The sequence below is a fragment of the Leucopleurus acutus genome, assembly GCF_964270905.1.
Source record: "Leucopleurus acutus genome assembly, chromosome: 6".
NCBI classification, from domain to species: domain Eukaryota; kingdom Metazoa; phylum Chordata; class Mammalia; order Artiodactyla; family Delphinidae; genus Leucopleurus; species Leucopleurus acutus.
In genome coordinates, this window is record NC_139149.1 from 105,901,488 (window position 1) to 105,916,710 (window position 15,223).

At 39.9% G+C, this 15,223-nt stretch overlaps 1 protein-coding gene across 1 annotated transcript in view; it reads left to right on the forward strand.

Annotated features, from left to right (window-relative positions):
- Window positions 1–4,956: 4,956 nt before the first annotated feature.
- NYAP2 (neuronal tyrosine-phosphorylated phosphoinositide-3-kinase adaptor 2) overlaps window positions 4,957–15,223 on the forward strand; it is a gene marked incomplete at both ends in the record, with an annotated part of 244,552 nt that continues 234,285 nt past the window's right edge. The window contains one exon of the mRNA XM_082841248.1: window positions 4,957–5,177. Within this exon, the coding sequence (XP_082697374.1) occupies window positions 4,957–5,177 (221 nt within the window). The remainder of the gene's footprint in view (window positions 5,178–15,223) is intronic.

Consider the following 15,223-nt stretch of genomic DNA (forward strand, 5'->3'; position numbering starts at 1 on the left):
GAGTTTTTATCATAAATTGGTGTTGAATTTTGTCGAAAGCTTTCTCTGCATCTATTGAGATGATCATATGGTTTTGCTCCTTCAATTTGTTAATATGGTTTATCACACTGATTGTTTTGCATATACTGAAGAATCCTTGCATTCCTGGAATAAACCCCACTTGATCATGGTGTATGATCCTTTTAATGTGCTGTTGGATTCTGTTTGCTAGTATTTTGTTGAGGATTTTTGCATCTATGTTCATCAGTGATATTGGCCTGTAGTTTTCTTTCTTTGTGACATCCTTGTCTGGGATTGATATCAAGGTGCTGGTGTCCTCGTAGAATGAGTTTAGGAGTGTTCCTCCCTCTGCTATATTTTGGAAGAGTTTGAGAAGGATAGGTGTTAGCTCTTCTCTAAATGTTTGATAGAATTCGCCTGTGAAGCCATCTGGTCCTGGGATTTTGTTTGTTGGAAGATTTTTAATCACAGTTTCAATTTCAGTGCTTGTGATTGGTCTGTTCATATTTTCTATTTCTTCCTGATTCAGTCTTGGCAGGTTGCTCATTTCTAAGAATTTGTCCATTTCTTCCAGGTTGTCCATTTTATTGGCATAGAGTTGCTTGTAGTAATCTCTCATGATCTTTTGTATTTCTGCAGTGTCCATTGTTACTTCTTTTTCATTTCTAATTCTACTGATTTGAGTCTTCTCCCTTTTTTTCTTGATGAATCAGGCTAATGGTTTATCAATTTTGTTTATCTTCTCAAAGAACCAGCTTTTAGTTTTATTGATCTTTTCTATCGGTTCCTTCATTTCTTTTTCATTTATTTCTGATCTGATTTTTATGATTTCTTTCCTTCTGCTAACTTTGGGGTTTTTTGTTCTTCTTTCGCTAATTGCTTTAGGTGCAAGGTTAGGTTGTTTATTCAAGACATTTCCTGTTTCTTAAGGTAGGATTGTATTGCTATAAACTTCCCTGTTAGAACTGTTTTGCTGCATCCCATAGATTTTGGGTCATCGTGTCTCCATTGTCATTTGTTTCTAGGTATTTTTTAATTTCCTGTTTGATTTCTTCAGTGATCACTTCGTTATTGAGTAGTGTATTGTTTAGCCTCCATGTGTTTGTATTTTTTACAGATCTTTTCCTGTAATTGATATCTAGTCTCATAGCATTGTGGTCAGAAAAGATACTTGAAACAATTTCAATTTTCTTAAATTTACCAAGGCTTGACTTGTGACCCAAGATATGATCTATCCTGGAGAATATTCCATGAGCACTTGAGAAAAATGTGTATTCTGTTATTTTTGGATGGAATGTCCTATAAATATCAATTAAGTCCATCTTGTTTAATGTTTCATTTAAAGCTTGTGTTTCCTTATTTATTTTCATTTTGGATGATCTGTCCATTGTCACCCCATTGGTGAAAGTGGGGTGTTAAAGTCCCCTACTATGAATGTGTTACTGTTGATTTCCCCTTTTATGGCTGTTAGTATTTGCCTTATGTATTGAGGTGCTCCTATGTTGGGTGCATAAATATTTACAATTGTTATATCTTCTTCTTGGATCGACCCCTTGATCATTATGTAGTGTCCTTCTTTGTCTCTTCTAATAGTCTTTATTTTAAAGTCTATTTTGTCTGATATGAGAATTGCTACTCCAGCTTTCTTTTGGTATCCATTTGCATGAAATATCTTTTTCCATCCCCTTACTTTCAGTCTGTATGTGTCTCTAGATCTGAAGTGGGTCTCTTGTAGACAGCAAATACATGGGTCTTGTTTTTGTATCCATTCAGCCAATCTGTGTCTTTTGGTGGGAGCATTTAGTCCATTTACATTTAAGGTAATTATCAATATGTATGTTCCTATTCACATTTTCTTAATTGTTTTGGGTTCGTTATTGTAGGTCTTTTCCTTCTCTTGTGCTTCTTGCCTAGATAGGTTCCTTTAGCAGTTGTTGTAAAGCTGGTTTGGTGGTGCTGAACTCTCTCAGCTTTTGCTTGTCTGTAAAGGTTTTAATTTCTCCATCAAATCTAAATGAGATCGTTGCTGGGTAGAGTAATCTTCATTGACAGTTTTTCTCCTTCATCACTTTAAATATGTTCTGCCAGTCCCTTCTGGCTTGCAGAGTTTCTGCTGAAAGATCAGCTGTTAACCTTATGGGGATTCCCTTGTGTGTTATTTGTTGTTTTTCCCTTGCTGCTTTTAATATGTTTTCTTTGTATTTAATTTTTGACAGTTTGATTAATATGTGTGTTGGCATATTTCTCCTTGGATTTATCCTGTATGGGACTTTCTGTGCTTCCTGGACTTGATTAAGTATTTCCTTTCCCATATTAGGGAAGTTTTCAACTATAATCTCTTCAAATATTTTCTCAGTCCCTTTCTTTTTCTCTTCTTCTTCTGGAACCCCTATAATTAGAATGTTGGTGCGTTTAATGTTATCCCAGAGGTCTCTGAGACTGTCCTCAGCTCTTTTCATTCTTTTTTCTTTATTCTGCTGTGCAGTAGTAATTTCCACTATTTTATCTTCCAGGTCACTTATCCGTTCTTCTGCCTCAGTTATTCTGCTATTGATCCCATCTAGAGTAGTTTTAATTTCATTTATTGTGTTGTTCATCGTTGTTTGTTTCATCTTTAGTTCTTCTAGGTCCTTGTTAAATGTTTCTTGCATTTTGTCTATTCTATTTCCAAGATTTTGGATATCTTTACTTTCATTATTCGGAATTCTTTTTCAGATAGACTGCCTATTTCCTCTTCATTTGTTAGGCCTGGTGGGTTTTTATCTTGCTCCTTCATATGCGGTGTGTTTTTCTATCTTTTCTCATTTTGCTTATCTTACTGTGTTTGGGGTCTCCGTTTTGCAGGCTGCAGGCTCGTAGTTCCGGTTGTTTTTGGTGTCTGTCCCCAGTGGCTAAGGTTGGTTCAGTGGGTTGTGTAGGCTTCCTGGTGGAGGGGACTAGTGCCTGTGTTCTGGAGGATGAGGCTGGATCTTGTCTTTCTGGTGGGCAGGTCCACGTTTGGTGGTGTGTTTTGGGGTGTCTGTGGACTAATTATGAATAGGCAGCCTCTCTGCTAATGTGTGGGGTTGTGTTCCTGTCTTGCTAGATTTTTGGCATAGGATGTCCAGCACTGTAGCTTGCTGGTCGTTGAGTGAAGCTGAGTGCTGGTGTTGAGATGGAAATCTCTGGGAGATTTTCGCCGTTTGATATTGTGTGGAGCTGGGAGGTCTCTTGTGGACCAGTGTCCTGAAGTTGGCTCTCCGACCTCAGAGGCACAGCACTGACTCCTGGCTGCAGCACCAAGAGCCTTTCATCCACACGGCTTGGAATAAAAGGGAGAAAAAGTAGAAAGAAAGAATTAGTAGAAGTAGAAAGAAAGAAAGAAAGAAGGGAGGGAGGGAGGGAGAGAGGAAGGAAGGAAGGAGGGAAGGAAGTAAAGAAAGAAGATAAAGTAAAATAAAATAAAGTAAGATAAAATATAATAAAGTTATTAAAGTAAAAAAATAATTATTAAGAAAAAAAATTTAAAAAAAACACAAAAAATAAAAACGGACGGATAGAACCCTAGGACAAATGGTGGAAGCAAAGCTATACAGAATAAATCTTGCTCTCAAAGTCCACGTCCTAAATTTGGGATGATTCGTTGTCTATTCATGTATTCCACAGACATCAAGTTGATTGTGGAGCTTTAATCCGCTGCTCCTGAGGCTGCTGGGAGAGATTTCCCTTTCTCTTCTTTGTTCTCACAGCTCGCAGGGGCTCAGCTTTGGATTTGGCCCCGCCTCTGCGTGTAGGTCGGCAGAGGGCGTCTGTTCTTCGCTCAGACAGGACGGGGTTAAAGGAGCCGCTGATTCGGGGGCTCTGGCTCACTCAGGCCGGAGGGAGGGAGGGGCACGGAGTGCGGGGCGGGCCTGCGGCGGCAGAGGCCGGCGTGACGTTGCAGCAGCCTGAGGCGCGCCGTGCATTCTCCCGGAGGAGTTGTCGCTGGATCCCGGGACCCTGGCAGTGGCGGGCTGCACAGGCTCCCCGGAAGGGGGGTGTGGATAGTAACCTGTGCTCACACACAGGCTTCTTGGTGGCGGCAGCAGCAGCCTTAGCGTCTCCCACCCGTCTCTGGGGTCCGCGCTTTTAGCTGCAGCTCACGGCCCATCTCTGGAGCTCCTTTAAGCAGCGCTGTTAATCCCCTCCCCTCGCGCACCAGGAAACAAAGAGGGAAGAAAAAGTCTCTTGCCTCTTCGGCAGGTCCAGACTTTTCCCCGGACTCCCTCCCGGCTAACCGTGGCGCACTAACCCCCTGCAGGCCGTGTTCATGCCGCCAGTCCTGTCCCAGCGCTCCGACCGAAGCCCGAGCCTCAGCTCCCAGCCCCGCCAGCGCTGGCGGGTGAGCAGACAAGCCTCTCGGGCTGGTGAGTGCCGGTCGGCCCTGATCCTCTGTGCGGGAATCTCTCCGCTTTGCCCTCCGCACCCCTGTGGCTGTGCTCTCCTCCGTGGCTGCGAAGCTTTCCCCCTCCGCCACCCGCAGTCTCCGCCCGAGAAGCGGCTTCCTAGTGTGTGGACACCTTTCCTCCTTCACGGCTCCCTCCCACTGGTGCAGGTCCCGTCCCTATTCTTTTGTCTCTGTTTATTCTTTTTCCTTTTGCCCTACCCAGGTACGTGGGGGGTTTCTTGCCTTTTGGGAGGTCTGAGGTCTTCTGCCAGCGTTCAGTAGGTGTTCTGTAGGAGTTGTTCCACGTGTAGATGTATTTCTGGTGTGTCTGTGGGGAGGAAGGTGATCTCCGCGTTTTACTCTTCCGCCGTCTTCCCGGAAGCCTCCCGACTGTAATTTCTAGTGAGACATTTTCTCCAAGTAGATCCCGCCATAATCATTGGAGTTTGGGGCTGACAAGATGTTAAGAGAATAAGCAGCACCTTGCTTTTATCCACATCTTTGATGAAGGTAAAATGTGTTCTCATCCCACAGGAAGTGTTCCTTTTCACATGAAATCCTCCAGGATGATGAGTTCTAATCCTGAGGAAGACCCCCTGGACACATTTCTGCAGTATATTGAGGATATGGGGATGAAGGCCTATGACGGATTGGTTATTCAGAATGCATCGGACATTGCGCGAGAAAATGATCGCTTGAGAAATGAAACAAACCTGGCCTACTTGAAGGAAAAGAATGAGAAACGCCGAAGACAAGAAGAAGCAATAAAACGGTAAGTATAAATGAAAGTGTTCAGAGTTTTGCACACCTCAGGGTATCTGTGAGTTCTGCAGAGGCTGTGATGCTGTCACCTGGTCAAGAAGGGGTTTGTCCAAGTTAGACTTGAGGAGACAAAGTAAAAGTGTCTTCTCAACTGTGATGAAAACACAACGCAGACAGGACACTTGCCTTAGTTAACAAGTTGTTTACTTTTGTGTCGTGAGTATGGAGAGGCAGATGGGGCGGGGAAAGAATTCAGTTTCCTCTAAATAAAAGTTCATACTGAACGATCTCTCGATAAAAGATTAAGGGAACACACACTTTAATATTTAATGAAAATCTCTATATTTAATGGTCTTTGTATCATCCTTATAAGAGAGTTCACCATCTTCCTAGATTATGAAAAGACTTGTCAGTAATTATAATTATGTGAGTTTCTGAAGTGGAATACTCAGTGTGTGCCCTCTGTGTAGAATTCTGTGGCTATTACATCTCTTGTCTGGTACTGAGTGCCCCAGGTTTGTTCAAATGAAATGACTTTTATGCTGCAAAACCTACCTGCTACAAGCAAATGAGCCCCGATTGCAGCCTCCAAATGGAGGCTAAGTTCCCTAGCGTGCTGAGACCAAAGTAAGGATACACATCTTTTGATTCTTCCAAAAAATGTTACAATATTTTCTGAGTGTATGTGTTGCGCGGGTTTCTCATTGTGGTGAGCACGGGCCCCAGGTGCGCGGGCCTTAGCAGTTGTGGCACACAGGCTCAGTAGTTGTGGCTCCGGGCTCTAGAGCACAGGCTCAGTAGTTACGGTGCACGGGCCTAGTTGCTCCGTGGCATGTGGGATGTGGGATCTTCCTGGACCAGGGCTCGAACCCACGTCCCTTGCATTGGCAGGCAGATTCTTAACCACTGTGCCACCAGGGAAATCCCTACTTGTCAGTTTTAAATTAGCAGTTTATCTTTCTATAATCAGATTAGGAGGCAAATGAAGAACCCATTGGTAGCAGGAAGAAACAAGAGCCTTCTAGGATCTGGCGTTTGAGGAGATAGATGTTCAGTTACTGTGCACTTTCATTGTTTCCATGGCAGGACATAAGCCAGAGATGTGGGAGTAGGTATGCCTGAAGCCCGCTTACTCTCAAGGTTCCATAGCAATGTTGCTTGAAAGGCTGTTGTTACCACAGTAGTTGGTGTTACCCACAGGAGAGTTATAAATGTGTGTACTTTATGTCACAGTGACCTAGTGACGGTGGCATTTTAGATGATGAGGCTATTCAGGATTTGTCAGTAGATGTGGGTAGAGTTGAAGAATAAACCAATTTCCCAGGCATCGGGACACCAACTAGAGGTCAACAGACTGCCAGGTCATAGTAAAGTGAGCTGATGTTCAAGTTGAATTCTGACCCCACCCATGAAATAAGGGGTCAGGCATAGAGGCTTTAATCCTGGAGGCAAGAAATGATGCTGAACCCGTGAGCTAGATAGGGCATCTCTCACCTGAGGTCAAGGTGATTAGAGACAATGAGCAAACAATGCACACAATGTGTGAGGTGGTTGATGATGTTCAAGTTACAATGTAAGTTTCACGAGAAGAATGACTATTTGTATATACAGTTCTTAGAACAGGATCTGAAGCCAACTTATTGTTCAATAAACAACTTGCTGTTAAGTATATTCATTCATTGGTGAAATATTTATTGAAACCTTACTAAGTGCCAGGAAATGTTCTAGACCTTTATGAGACAGCAATGAACAGAACAAAGTTCCTGGTTATAAAAGAATTATATTCTGAGAGGAGGGTGAAAGAGAGGCAACATGAAAGAAATAAGTATAAATAAATATATATGATAGGTGGTTATAAATGTTTACACTGTAAAAGAAAGCAGGGTGAGGGCAATAAGAATAGAGGCCAGGGAAGACCTCTGAAATCCAACAACAGCTGAGCAGAGACATTAGACATTGGGAGCCTGTTGCCAGAGACAGGAGCCACATGGCTGTCTGGGGAGGAGAATTCTCGACAGAAGAAACAGCAAGTTTGATGTGTTCCAAGAAGGGAAGGTGTCGTGTGGTGACCAAGCAAAGATGGAAGGGGTCTAAGTTCGACTGGTAGTGGGGCCACCAGGTAATGTAGAGCATTATAAGTTCATGTTTTACTGTAAAAGAAAAAAAAAATTCATTGAAGATTTCTTGAGCAGAGGTATGGCATACCCTAAACTGCCCTTTTTAACAAGGATTACTCTGGTTTTTATGTGTTGAACAGATGGACAGGGCATAGTTGGATGCAGGGAATTCAGAGAGAAAGCTTTTGCAGTAATTCAAGTGAGAGATGCTGGTAGTTTGGACCAGGGTGGTACTAGTAAATGTGGCATAAAATGCTCAAATTTGGGGCACCAGTAAAAGTTTCTAATTGATGAGACATAGAAGTTGAATAAGAGAAAGGAATTGAAGATGGCTCTCAAGTTTGTCTCGTTGCTGTTCTGGTTCTGTTGTTGTTATGTTATGTTTCGTTTTTCCTGAAACAACTAGAAGAATGCTGTATCCACTTAATGAAATGGTAAAGACTAAAACAGGAGTAAATTTAGTTTAAATGGTAGGGGAATGGGAGTTCAGCTTTCATAAGCCAGTGCTGGGAGCTCTTTTAGATATTCAAGTGGAGAATTCTGGATAGACAGTTGGATCCAGGGCTCATGGTGGAGATCAAACCTGGAGGTTTTAATATGAGAGTCATAGATTTTTTACAGTCATGAGCCTGGTTAAGGATCCCTAGACCTAAAATTAGATAGAGAGGATAAAAGCACACAGGACTGTTCCTTGGGACACCTAATTGTTTACATGACAGGAACAGTAGAAGAATCCAGTAAGAACAGCTAGTGGGATAAGAGAAGAATCACCAAGGCGGGTGTTGCCTCAGAGTGCAATGACAAAAGTGATTAAAGAAGAGAGAGAGATTTTACTGGTAGATCAAATATATTGAATCCTGAGGATTGAATAATGTCTTTTACGACATTGGTGTTGTTGACAAGAACAGTTTTGGTGGAGGTCTGGGGACAAAACGCAGTGGAGTCATGTTCACAAGAGGATGCGAAAAGAGGAATTGAAACAAGGAAGAGAGGAATAGAGAACTATTTTAGGAACTTTCGAGGTTAAACAAAATTCACAAATATGGAGAGTAGTTGAAGGGGGAAGAGAGGTCTATAGTGTTCTGTTTTACTGGTTTTTCCCTTTAAACAGAGCGAAAACTAGCTTATCTGAAATGCTGGTATGAAAGATTACAGTAGAAAGGGAAATGTTAACGACTTAAGAGAGGGAAGGAAAAATTACTGTGATTATGTCCTTGAGTAGGTGGGAAGGGATGGGATCTCAAGTATTTCAGATAGGAGTGTTCAGCCACGATGTACAGGTGACTGAGCGATGAATGAACGGATGACTAATTCTGTATGACGGTCCCAAACCTGGCTCCTCAAACACCATTTTATTATTGTGCCATAGGTATCACACACGCTAGGAACTGAAAGACGTAGTATGTATCTTGCTATCAGTAACTCCTCCCCACTCTTTCCTACACTCTTTCCCCCAAATGTTTTCTGGAATCCTAATTTAAAGTGCAAATATATTTGGAAGAGAAAAAATACTAGTAAAATCTCCTAAATTTTGAGACTTCTCAGATGACTTTCTTTTTTGTTTATTTTTTGTTGAGGTTGTTTTTGTTTTTTATTGAAGTATAGTTGATTTACAATGTTTCAGGTGTACAGCAAAGTGAATATATATATATATATATATATATAATTTTTCAGATTCTTTTCCTTTATACATTATTACAAAATACTGAATATAGTTTTCTGTGCTCTACAGTAGGTCCTTGTTGTTTATCTATTTTATATATAGTAGTGTGTATCTGTTAATCCCAAATTCCTAATTTATCCCTCCCCTCCTTTCCCCTTTAGCAACTATAAGTTTGTTTTCAGTCTGTGAGTCTCTTTCTGTTTTGTAAATAAGTTCATTTGTATCATTCTTTTTTTAGATTCCACATATAAGTGATATCATAGGATATTTACTTCACTTAGTATTATGATCTCTAGGTCCAACCATGTTGTCCAGATGACTTTCTTTTACAAAAGCAGGGCCCATGCACAGTGTGAGGACATACATAGAAGTCTCTGGATGTTGTCTTGGGAAGAGTTGGAGAGAGAAAACATGAAAGGAGCCAAAAGTGTCATGATTGGGCAGCAGGAGGAGACTAAAGTCCTCCCTGACTTGGGGTGGGGCTATAGCTGCAGATAGCTCAAGTTATTCCATCTCAGTACCCGCTGAAATGTTCAACTTTAATTTTTATTTTGTTCATATGGTGACCAGTATTCTGGGATTCTGACAATTTAAAAATATAATAAATCTTAAATATTATATAGAATATTCTCACAGTACATTTTTAGAATTGCTTCAACAATGTTCCTAATAGGAAGTGTATTTTTAAAATTTTTGAAAATTCCCTAGCAAGATTCTGGTCACACAGGAATTCTGAGTTCCAGAGATGGCGACCAAAGCAGAATGCCCACATCTAAATTGCACACATAATTTAATACTTTTAACATGCAATTTATGTCAAGTTGTAGAGAAAATTCAACATGACATTAACGAACACAGTCTAATCAATTAAAATTCTTTATCACGTCTGCCGAATGCCTTCTTTAATATATACTATGATTTAATATATAAGATATAAATGCTGAAAAATCTAAAGATGGAGCATGTTTGACCTTGAAAAGGCATTGATGATAATTCTCTGTGAAATATGCCAGTTGCAATTTCAGAAATGTGCAGACTGCCAGGGATTGCTTAAAAAATGGAAATAGGATTTCATATGATTGACCTTCTAGATCACATGTGTGCTAAAATGCCTTTTGTGTTGAAGCTGGGAAGCTTAAAACACTGAGCTCTTAGAAAAGGAATACCCTCATCACATTCTCAGTGTTCTAAGTCACTTATGCTTTCTGAGCCCAGTTCCTTATTTTTAAACTAACTTGAGTCCTTTGTCACTACTAACTTTCTTGTACCTTCACTTCCATTTCTCAAATGGGATTTTACTGAAAAGTCTTATTGGGTGAAACATTTCAAATACATAAAAAGTGATACTGTTCATTAGTACTTTTCTTAACAGCTCCAAATAACATTTGGTGAGAAAGAAAGAGAGAGATAGACTCAAAGGCGAAAAGTTAATGGAGAATGAAAAAAATATTTCAGTAGCTCATCATTTCTGCTATTTTAAATTCTAATGGTTTTCTGCCGGCACTGTTAAATGAGATTTTATTTTTTATTAAAAAGCCTATTAGAAAACCAACATGCAAAACCTACAGTTTCAAACGAGTGAGATCACTTGAGATGGGTTACAAAACCCTAGTTTGTCATGTGTGTGGGTGAAGAGGGATGTTTAAGACAGAGATGATAGGTATATTGAACCATCGACACACATAGCCATTAAGAAGGAGGCAACTGACCAATGAGAACAGTCTGGTTACAAACAACCTGTAAGGCAGTACCTGTGTGTACCTGTGAACATATGTCTGCTTTGAGGAGTCACTCTTTACAGGAAACATCTTGTTCAGGACATCCAGTAAGAATATTCACTGAGGAAGAAGGGCAATAAAAGATCATCTGATATACCAAACGATGCATGCTTAGGTTTGAGGCTTCCTTCCCTTCATGTGAATTTTTCTATCTGGTTTCTGGAGCTAGTCCCTGCATTGTCTCATTTTACTATTAGCCACAGTATTTTGAAAACAATATAGGACATATCCCTTAAATAAAAAGCAACAAGAAAATGTGCTCCCAGTACATGCCTTTCTGAGTATTTTTTCTATTGTAGAAAGGGGTTGAATTTTTTTTTTTTCTAATAAAACAAATGCTACATTAGTGAAATTCTCCCAAACATTGCAAGTCCGCAAGACAGCTCTGGACTTTAGCAAAGTGGTTCTGACACAAAGGACTACTTAAGCTGATTAGGAATGTCTCTATTCCCTGTGGATGCCCTCAAGGGATCTATATGAGGTTATATTTCCTGTTTAAAAGTGACAGTCAGAAATGGAATTAGATTAGTTACAGCTCCTTTAAAAAAATACATGCATTTGTATATTAGGATATATACTTGGAAGTTATTTAAATTTGAAGGTTTCAGTATCTCTGTTAGTCAAAGAGAAACAAAGCACCAGGAAAGTTCATCCTTTAGACGATACAAAAAAAAAAGTAAAAATTAAAAAAAAAAATTGCTTTCCCTTTACTAAAGCATTGTTACTTAAAAAAAGCAAACGATTCTGATACCAAAGTTTAGAATTGGTTAATATTTTAAATGATTACCCAAAGACATAATTACATTGAGAGCTCTTACTAGAGAAATGTTAACAGTTACATAAATCCTATTTAGATAGTTATGGCTTCTGGAATCATACTCATGATTTGTGACAGACTTTATGGAAATAGGGAGCATTTACTGAAGTACATTTTAGCGAGTGATATATCCATTCAGTGCAACATGAATAGCTACTTTGGTCACGAATAGGTAATCTCACTGGGTTTGATTTAATTGCAGGTATGTAGAAAAATGAAATGCTCTATTTGTGTATGAACATGGATGTTCATTTTGTTCAGGTGAAGTGAGGACCGTTAAATGAAACAGGGTTCAGAAACTTTCAGAAATACTCTACAGCTAGCTTAGAATATTTAGAAATACTCTACAGCCAGCTCTATCTCCTATGCTTAAAGCGCAGGGAGCAAACCCCCAAAGCCCTCAGCCATACTCCTATCTAGAATGAAACCCAAATCTGCAGCGTGTCAGGGTCTTGCTGGAATGAATCAGCTGATCTGATCTGATGTGAATTTCTGACCTAATTTTGCTGTAGGACTCAGGGCTCAGGCAGAGGAAACAAGGTTAATGTGTTGATAAGGGGGTGAGATTAAACAGCAGAGAGTATCTTAATAACCCTCTCTAATTTCAGCTTCCTCTTGTGTTTGTGATTAATTCCAATCACTTTTCTATTAATCATTTCAGAGGACCACAAGATGCTTTGCTTATTTTTTTGTTGTTGCTAAAATTGTGCATCCAGGTTTCTTTTTTCAAAGCTAACTAAGATATCCAGACATTGGAGTAATTTTCACTAGAATACCAAATGCATGGGGAGATTTTTATTCATAGGACCATACGATTAGAGGAGAGAATTCAGTAATTTGCCTTGTTCATCCCTCACTGCTCTATATTGAGCTAGAAGCCAAATCTACAAGGCTGATCCTAAATGAATTGATTTATTTAAAATGTTCTATTTTTTTTAGCGCTGGAGGGGAAAGTTAATATTAATGAGCGTATATCTAATGATACCACTTATGCTCATTAATATTAACTCTCCGCACTTAGCCTAAGGACACCACATTTGTCCATTTTGGCTGTTGTGCCAGTTCACTTTCTAAGTCAAAATGGTGTCTGTCCTGCTGGGCTCCTGTTTTCAGTAAGGGTCGCCACCGTCTTAAGAGGATTTATACACACATCAGCATTCCTCTGTTTACAATTCACATTACATCTGTATTTGTAATAGATGTGATTTTAGGTTTTTCACTCCATCACCTGCCAAGGCAATTGGAGGTCACGTTGAGAGGGACCTTTAATGGCTCGTGTTAAGGTAAGCCTTTATTCTTCTCACATACCTTTCTGAGAGCTATTTGTACTTCTGTTTGTTTCAACTTTAATTCCATCTGGGACCTAGCACTCACTTTACATTTTAAGAAGTTCAGTGTCTATTCTGTATCTGAAATAAATAGACAGATGTTGGCAAGAGGAGGGGCTTTTTAGAACACAATCCCACGTGAGACTGTCAGTCAGCCTAAGAATTAAGCTTTTCTTACGCTGAGGAAATCACAGCAAGAGTGAACCTTCCAAACAGCCAACCCTGTGGCGACCTGAATCACTGAAAAGAAACCCATTGGAAAATTTAAGGTACTCTTTCTTTCAGAAGTAGTGTTAAATATTTAGAGATGGTTATAGATTAATGAGGCAATAGTTTTTAGTCTAGGGCTGTTTCTTTATACTCTTCAGCCTATCAGAGGATATTCTCAATCTGTAAGTAAGCATGGTCTTTGGAAAAGGTTTAAAAACCCAGATAAGGAAAATAAATTATTATTGAGCAAGGGTATGAGTCAGGGGATTTTCTTTTTAGCTACTAAAAATGCGATATAGCTTAGAGAACATGTCTAATGTAACAAATGATATGGCTAGAGCAGAGGCTGAGCATGTTAATAAAATAGCTTGAAGGCTTCTGTCCAACTTTGACATAGCCTGAAGAAAACATCTTCATTATAAATGTATGGATCACCTTGAAATTATCTTTAATCATGAATTGATAGACAAAAAATCAAGCCCCTCTCCCAAAACGAATCTCTGCGTGAAACACATGCCTCTAGAGTTCTTCTCAATAACACTCATATTTGGAAATAGAGGACAGAATATTCATGTCCATGCTAGAATATGAATATAACTAGCCTGCCAGGAAGCAGAGGGAGAAAAAAATTTTTTAAAGAAAAGCACTTTCATTAAGATGTACAAGGAAGCTGTTTTAAAAATAAAAATACCAGCCTTTAAAATCCACTATTTTAATTAGTAAATTGCATTTTAGTCTTTGATTTGGGACTAAGTATACCATTCAGCATATCCTGATGTTTGAATAAGAAATGAAGTGGTTCAGCAGTGAAGAAGAGCTTCACCAAGAAGACTCGTTAATTTTCTGTTAGGTGATGTTTGTATGTGTTGCATGGATATTTTGTTTCTATATAAAGTTTTTCATTAAGCATTTATTGAACATCTATTATAGGTCAGGCATAGTTCTAGGTGCTTGGGATAAAGCAATGAACAAAACAGTAAAATAAATAAACAATAAAAGCTTGCCCTCATGGGATTTACAATCTGGTGTGGGTGGGGCGAGGAAGACAGACAATAAACAGAGTAAAGAGCAAGTTAAAATGCAACACGTTCTATGAAGAAAACGAAATCAGGGCGTAGGGGTCAGGGGTTCGGAAAGAGTGCAAAGGTATACGGGTGGGTCAGGAAAAGACTCACTACGGATGACACATTTGAGAAAGGGCCTGAAGTAAGTGAGGGGGAGAAGCCGTGTGCATCTCCGGGGTGGATTTCTAGGAAGAAGGAACACGCAGCGAAGAGGTCCTAGAGGGGAGCATTCCCGACGTGTTGGGAGGGGCTATAAGGAGGTCAGAGTGGCTGGAGGGGAGCAAGCACGGGGTCAGAAGGTCAGGTCAGAAGTAACGGGGCCACGGGCCACGAGGTCACGGTCAAGATTTTGGCTTCCACTCATTTGAGACGAGATGAGAATTTTTTGTAGGCTTTTGGGAGAAAGAATGCCATAATCTGACTCCTCTAATACAAAGGAGGATCATTCTGGCTGCTATGTGGGGCAGAAGCAGGAGCATCAGTTGGGAGCCTGTAAAAACCATCACGAGAAGGACAGATGGTGGCATATGGACCAGAGCGGCAGCGCTGGACAGGGGGAGAAGTGGTGGAATTGGAGGTGCATTTTGAAGGTAGAGTTGATGGGATTTGGTGACAGATTGGATGTGGGGTGTGAGAGCAAGATAAAAGATGACATTCCCATTAGCTGGGATGGTGAAGACAGCAGAAAAAGGGGTTTTGGTGAGAAAGGTTTGGGGCATATTGAGATGTCTTTTAGGCTTTTAATGATTTGTCGGTATCTGTAAGAATTTCGTGTTTCATTTTTGATACTTTGTGGGTATGAAATTGAAGAATTGTATAGAAATTTGGAATACTTTTTTTTAGGGTGTACAGTATAATTTATTCGATCCTTTCCACATGATAGAACTTTAGGTTGTTAACTTTTTTTTTTTACTATTCCAGATAATGCTATAAAAACATTCTTTTCAAACTGTCTTTTGCACATTTAGAAGTATTTTCGTAGGCTAGTACCTTAGAAATATAACTGCTAAATCACAGGGTTGGAGCTAAATTGCCCTCCTGGCATGCAGGACAGACATACAAAATTCAAAGTTGTACAT